Source organism: Penaeus vannamei, chromosome 18 (genome assembly GCF_042767895.1).
Source record: "Penaeus vannamei isolate JL-2024 chromosome 18, ASM4276789v1, whole genome shotgun sequence".
NCBI lineage: Eukaryota > Metazoa > Arthropoda > Malacostraca > Decapoda > Penaeidae > Penaeus > Penaeus vannamei.
Window position 1 is genome coordinate 6,801,390 of NC_091566.1, and position 7,500 is coordinate 6,808,889.

The window sequence follows — 7,500 nt, forward strand, 5'->3', positions numbered from 1 at the left end:
GAAGGAGGGAAGGGGGAGGAAAGAAAGGAGAGGAGGGAGGAAGGAGGGAGGGATGGAGGACCAAAGAGGGGAAGGAGGAAAGAGGGGAAATGAGGGAGGGAGGAGGGAGGAATGAGGGGATATGAGGGAGGAAGGAGGAAGGGAGGGAGAACCAAAGAGGGGAAGGAGGAAAGAGGGAGGGAGGGAGGAAAGAGGGGACATGAGGGAGGAAGGATTAAAAAGGGGAAGCAGGGAAGAGGAAGGGAGGGAAGATCAAAGGGGGGAGGGAAGAGGAAGGGAAGAAGGAAAGAGGGAGGGAGGGAGGCCCAAAGAGGGGAATAAGAGAAGAGGAAGGGAGGGAACACAAGAGGGGGGAGGGAGGGGAAAGCAGGGAGGATAAAAGAATGGAAGGAGGATAGAGGACGGGGGACCAAAGAGGGGAAAAAGGGAAGAGGAAGAGAAGGTGGGCAAAAGAGGGGAAAGAGAAAAGGAGAAGTGTGGGAGGAAAAAGGAAGGGACAGAGGACGGAAGAAGTGGGAAAAAAAGAAAGGGTGAGGAAGACGTAAGAGAGAGAAAGGCGAAACACAGGATGAAGAGTGAAAGGACAAAGGAAAATTTGGAGGAAGGAGGGAGAGAAGAAGTAAGCGAAGGAAGAATTAGTAGAAAAAAGGAAAAAGAGGCAGATAGGAAAGAAACGGAAAGGGGGGGGGGAGGTTAGGGGAGAGAGAGGGACGGAAGGAAGGGATAAGAAAGAACAGGAAGAAAGAGGGGTGGGAAGGGAGGAAGAGGAAAACAAAGGAGTGAAGATTGTCAAATAGAGAAATGAAAGTAGGAGGAAGTAGAAAAGGGAGAAGAACAACGAAGAATAGAAAATAAGAAACGAAGAAATGAAAGCGATCGCATAAAAGCAGATACAGAAAGAGAGAGAGAGAGAGAGAGAGACAGACAGACAGACAGACAGACAGAGACAGAGACAGAGACAGAGACAGACAGACACACAGACAAAGACAGACAGACAAACACACAGTCAGACAAAGACAGACAGACAAAGACAGAGAAAATCACAACAACAATGCATTCCTCTCTCCCAGCACACCTGCCAGTCCATCACACATCACCATAACATCACTCTGCCCCCCCTCGAAACACCGTTACTCACCACATCCTTAAAAAGAGCTGTGAGTTTTTCCTCGTAGAATAACTCACTCTTCTCCCTTATCTTATGACCGATGTTATCTTTGCCCAAGAGGTTGTAGGCTGCGTCCGAAGGGGGGTCGAGAACCTGGAGAGGGAGAGAACGTATGAACTGTTGAAGGTCTAGTTAATAACGTCAATGATAATGATTAATGATAATGATAATAGTGATGGGGATAATAAGGATGATAGTTATTATTATTATTATTATTATCATTATTATTATTATTATTATCATTATTATCATTATTATTATTACTATTACTATTATTATTATTATTATTAATATCATCATTATCATTATTATTATTATTATTATTACTATTATCATGATCATCATCATTATCATTATCATGATGATTATAACTATCATTGTCTTTATTGTTATTACTATCATTATGATTATGATTATATATAGTTTTTCGTTATTATCATTATCATTAGTAATATTCATTACTGTTGATATTGTTATTATTATTGTTGATATTACGAATTTGTCTATTGCTGTCATTATCATTACTATCATTATCATCAGTATAATTATTATTATCATCATCATCATCATTACTACCTGTACTACAACTACTACTACTTTTACCATTATCATTAACATCATTAATTATCATTATGGGTATTAATATAATAATGCTTTCCTATGTATGAAGTTTCTGATTATTATCGATGTTCATATTTAATTACTGCATTGCATTTTTTAAGCGAAACTCTGTTCCATATTTTCTTACATATATTTAAAAACATCCTTTGACTTACAGTAGAATCAAATCATTCATTGATGGTGACAGTAATGATGATTATGATGACAATGGTAATTATGAAAATAATAATAATGATAATACTACTACTAATAAATAATATTAACAATGATAATGATAATAATGATAATGATAAAAACAGTGACTATAACTATGATTAAAATTATAGTGATAATAATGATAAGATAATGATAATGATAATAAAGATGAATATAACATTAATGTTAATAATAGTAATGATAAAACAGTAGTAATGATAATAATAATAATGATGACGATAATAATAATAATAATAATAACAATAATAATAATAATAATGATGATGATAATAATAATAAAAATGACAATAATATAATAGTTGTGATAGTAATAACAAAAATAATAATGAGATCGATGATAATAAGAACAGTTATTATGATAATAAAAATTACATTTAATAGTAACAATAATAATGGTAACAATAATAATAATAATAATAATGATAATCATAATGATGATAGTAAAGATAACAGTAATAACAATGATAATGATAATAATGATAATAACAACACTAATAATGACAACAAATGCCTACATACATATATATATATATATATATATATATATATATATATATATATATATATATATATATATATATATATATATATATATATATATATATATATATATATATATATATATATATATATATATATATACATATATATATATATATATATATATATATATATATATATATATATATATATATATATATATATATACATATGCACACACAATAATAAGAAAAAAAAACACGTGCATGCCCGCACATGAATGCACACACACACGCACGTACCCACACACATACTAAATGTATGGAATATTGATGATAATTGTGATAATCATTATTACCATTATCATCACATACCTCTTGCCTCAGGTAGGTCAGGAATTCTGGGTCATCGACTGCCAAAGGGCCTTTCAGAGCTTTCAGGAGGCAGCCTGAAGAAAAAAGAAAAGAAAAAAAGAAAAATATAAACAATAATCACTTTCATGTTCCTGACGTTATTACTCGAAGAAATAATAACCAAAAAGATGATGATGATGATGATGATGATGTTCCTATGAAGGTGCTATTGTTGGAAATAATGAGCGTGATAATGACTATTATGAGGATAACGATAATATTAATAATAATAATGATGTGATTGACAATGACGATAATGGTGGTGACAATTATAATGATAATAAGAATAATGATAATAATATTAATAATGATAATAATAATGTTAATGATAACAAAAATAATTATAATAATAATAATGATGTCAGTGATAATATTAATGCTAATAATAACAACGAAAATAATAAAAATAACATGATAACAGTAATGATGATTATGATTATAATAAGAAAAAAATAATAATGACGAAAATAGCAATAATAATAATAACAATGATAACGATAATAATAACAATGATAATAATAATGATAATGAAAATAATGAGATAACAATAATAACAATAATAAAGATATGGATAAAAAATAAGAAATACTTAGGAAATACTTATTAAATAGGATTAAACTTATTAAAGATAGGAAATACTTAACATTAAATTGGATTAAATTTACAAAAGATAGGAAATACTTAACATTAAATAGGATAAAGACTTATGAATGATACAGGAAATACTTAACATTAAATGGGATAAAACTTATGAAAGATACTTAGGAAATACCATTAGATAGGAAAAAGACATGAAATATACTTAGAATAAAAACTTATAAAAGATACTTAAAAAATACTTAACATTAAATAGGATAAATAGTTATAAAAGATACTTAGGAAATACTTTACATTAAATAGGATAAATAGTTATAAAAGATACTTAGGAAATACTTAACACTAAATAGAGAAAAAAAATTATGAAAGTTACTTACTGGAATACTTAACATTAAATAGGATAAAAACATGATACTTAGGAAATAACATTAAATAACATAAAGACATAAAAAATACTTAGGAAATTCTCAACATTAAATAGGATAAAACGTAAAAGATAGGAAATAACATTAAATTGGATTAAATTTATAAAAGATAGGAAATAACATTAAATAGGATAAAACATATAAGATAGGAAATACTTAACATTAAATTGGATTAAATTTATAAAAGATACTTAGGAAATAACATTAAATAGGATTAAACATAAAAGATAATTAGGAAATAACATTAATCTTTTATAAAGACTTATGAAAGTTACTTACTGGAATACGATGGTGTGAATGCGATGTAGATGACGAGTAGGATCACCATAGTCAAAATCACACCCAAGGTTTTGCTCGCCCACGGTCTGACGTGGTGTGGGCGGACTCTAGCTGTTGGGAAGGCGTGAGAGGCGTGGTTACTCTGACTGATGAGCAATGTCTGTTTTGGGACTTGTCTGTTATTCGTGTTTTGTTATTGTTATGTCTTGTCTATTATCATTATTATTATTATTATTATTATTATTATTATTATTGTCTATTATTGTTATGTCTATAACTTGTCTGTCATTGTTATGTGCAGAATATCGATATGGTTATTGTGTTTGTGTATAGTGACGTATCGTTTCAAAGTGTCTGAGGATTCGGGTGCAGTTGTGACGAACAGCTAATAATGACTAACAATTTGATGAGGATGATTGTGATAATAAGAAGAATTAAACCTTTTTTTGCCAAAGTAATGATAATATAACATACGGATAATATTTAATAATAGGCGGGATAATCGCCCGGTTTGTTAGAATTGTGCCAGGCCCGACCCAAAGAATATTCGTATACTTGACATGCATAAATCAAGAATTAAATGTATATCTATCAGGCTAGACATGCATATCAACCGGGCAAATAGATAGTTAAATGTGTATCTATCAGATATATAAACGGAAATGCCTTTATTTCTACGTCTGTATTTACGAAAATTCATTGGGTCGGGCCTGGCACAATTCTAACACACCGGGCAATTATCCCTCCTATTATTAAACATTATCCGTATGTTATATTATCATTACTTTGGCCAAAAAAGGTTTCATTCTTCTTATTATCACAATCATCATCAAATTGTTAGAATGAGAAGACTTCGCTTCGTTGATTCCGCCATGCAGTGAAACCAGTGAAGTAAATATATTAAAAATCAAATGAATATTATATGGGAGATTCGCTTCCGCCTGAGATAGCGCAAAGTAGCGAGGTGCACTTTTTTTTTTTTTTTTTTTGAGAATCACCGGAACCGGTCAAAGCGCCGAAGAAAAGGTCTCAAGATTTCTTTATAATAAAACGATATTCTTTTTTTTTTTTTTTTACAAAAGGTTTCAAAATGTCTTTATAATAAAACGATATTCATTTTTATTTCTTTTTTTTTTTTTACAAAAGGTTTCAAAATGTCTTTATAATAAAAGGATTTTTTTTTTTTTTTTTTGAGAATCACTGGAACCGGTCAAAGCGCCGAAGAAAAGGTCTCAAGATTATAATAAAACGGTATTCATTTTTTTTTTTTTTTTTTTTACAAAAGGTTTCAAAATGTCTTTATAATAAAACGATATTCATTTTTATTTCTTTTTTTTTTTTACAAAAGGCTTCAAAATTTCTTTATAATAAAAGGATTGTTTTTTTTTTTTTTTTTTTTTTTTTACAAAAGGTTTCAAAATGTCTTTATAATAAAACGATATTAATTTTTTTTCTTTTTTTCTTTTTTTTACAAAAGGTTTCAAAATGTCTTTATAATAAAACGATATTAATTTTTTTTTTACAAAAGGTTTCAAAATGTCTTTATAATAAAACGATATTCATTTTTTTATATTATTTTTTTTTTTTACAAAAGGTTTCAAAATGTCTATAATAAAACGATATTAATTTTTTTGTTTTTGTTTTTGTTTTTTTACAAAAGGTTTCAAAATGTCTTTTATAATAAAACGATATTCATTCATTTCTTTTTTTTCTTTCTTTCATTTCTTTTTTTTTTTTTTTACAAAAGGTTTCAAAATGTCTATATAATAAAACGATATTCATTCATTTCTTTTTTCTTTCTTTCATTTCTTTTTTTTTACAAAAGGCTTCAAAATTTCTTTATAATAAAACGATATTCATTCATTTCTTTTTTTCTTTCTTTCATTTTTTTTTTTTTTTTACAAAAGGTTTCAAAATTTCTTTATAATAAAACGATATTCATTCATTTCTTTTTTTCTTTCTTTCATTTCTTTTTTTTTTTTTTACAAAAGGTTTCTAAATTTCTTTATAATAAAACGATATTCATTCATTTCTTTTTTTCTTTCTTTCATTTCTTTTTTTTTTTTTTTACAAAAGGTTTCAAAATTTCTTTATAATAAAACGATATTCATTCATTTCTTTTTTTCTTTTTCTTTTTTTTTTTACAAAAGGTTTCAAAATTTCTTTATAATAAAACGATATTCATTCATTTCTTTTTTTCTTTCTTTCATTTCTTTTTTTTCTTTTACAAAAGGTTTCAAAATTTCTTTATAATAAAACGATATTCATTCATTTCTTTTTTTCTTTCTTTCATTTTTTTTTTTTTTTTTACAAAAGGTTTCAAAATTTCTTTATAATAAAACGATATTCATTCATTTCTTTTTTTCTTTTTCTTTTTTTTTTTACAAAAGGTTTCAAAATTTCTTTATAATAAAACGATATTCATTCATTTCTTTTTTTCTTTCTTTCTTTCTTTTTTTTTTTACAAAAGGTTTCAAAATTTCTTTATAATAAAACGATATTCATTCATTTCTTTTTTTCTTTTTCATTTCTTTTTTTTTACAAAAGGTTTCAAAATTATAATAAAACGATATTCATTTTTTTATAAAAGGTTTCAAAATTTCTTTATAATAAAACGATATTCATTTTTTTTCACCGCAAGGTCTCGGACGAGCTAAAATCGGCCTTGTGCTCTCCCCTGAGATGACACTTGGCTATACGGACACGGTTCATCATTATTCTTATTGTTATTTCTAGCACCGTAATTGCTCTTGTCTTTATTATTATTAGTTATGGATTTTTTTTAACTATCATCATTTATATAACCATTATCACTTTTCATTCTTATTTTTACTTTTGTTATTATCATCATTTTTATTTTTTACTTTTGTTATTATCATCATTTTTATTATTATTATTATTAATATTATCATGATTATTACCATTATTATTATTATTATTATCATTATTATTACTATTATTATTAATAATAATATCATCATTATTCTTATATTGTAATACTATTATTACCAATAGTATTATAGCTATCATTATTAATTTTGTTATGATCCTTATCATCATTATAACTATCATTCTCTTTTTATAGTTTTCTCATCAATATTACCTTCATTATCATTATTATTGTAATAACTATAATAATTATTATCATAATAATGACTATTATTATCATTATTGTTATCTTTATTATTATTATTATCATTATTATTATTATTATTATTATTATTATTATTATTATGATCATTATTATCTTTATTATTATTATGAATATTATTATCATTATTATCATTATTATAATTATTTG

At 26.7% G+C, this 7,500-nt stretch overlaps 1 protein-coding gene across 1 annotated transcript in view; it reads right to left on the bottom strand.

The window, feature by feature from the left end:
* The window catches only part of LOC113810006 (uncharacterized), a 16,783-nt gene that overhangs the window by 7,857 nt on the left and 1,426 nt on the right, over positions 1-7,500 (bottom strand). Inside the window, exons 2-4 of the mRNA XM_070132791.1 lie at positions 4,200-4,310; positions 2,860-2,933; positions 1,139-1,261 (exon numbers count right to left, since the gene is read on the bottom strand). Coding sequence (XP_069988892.1) covers positions 1,139-1,261; positions 2,860-2,933; positions 4,200-4,310 — 308 coding nt within the window. The remainder of the gene's footprint in view (positions 1-1,138; positions 1,262-2,859; positions 2,934-4,199; positions 4,311-7,500) is intronic.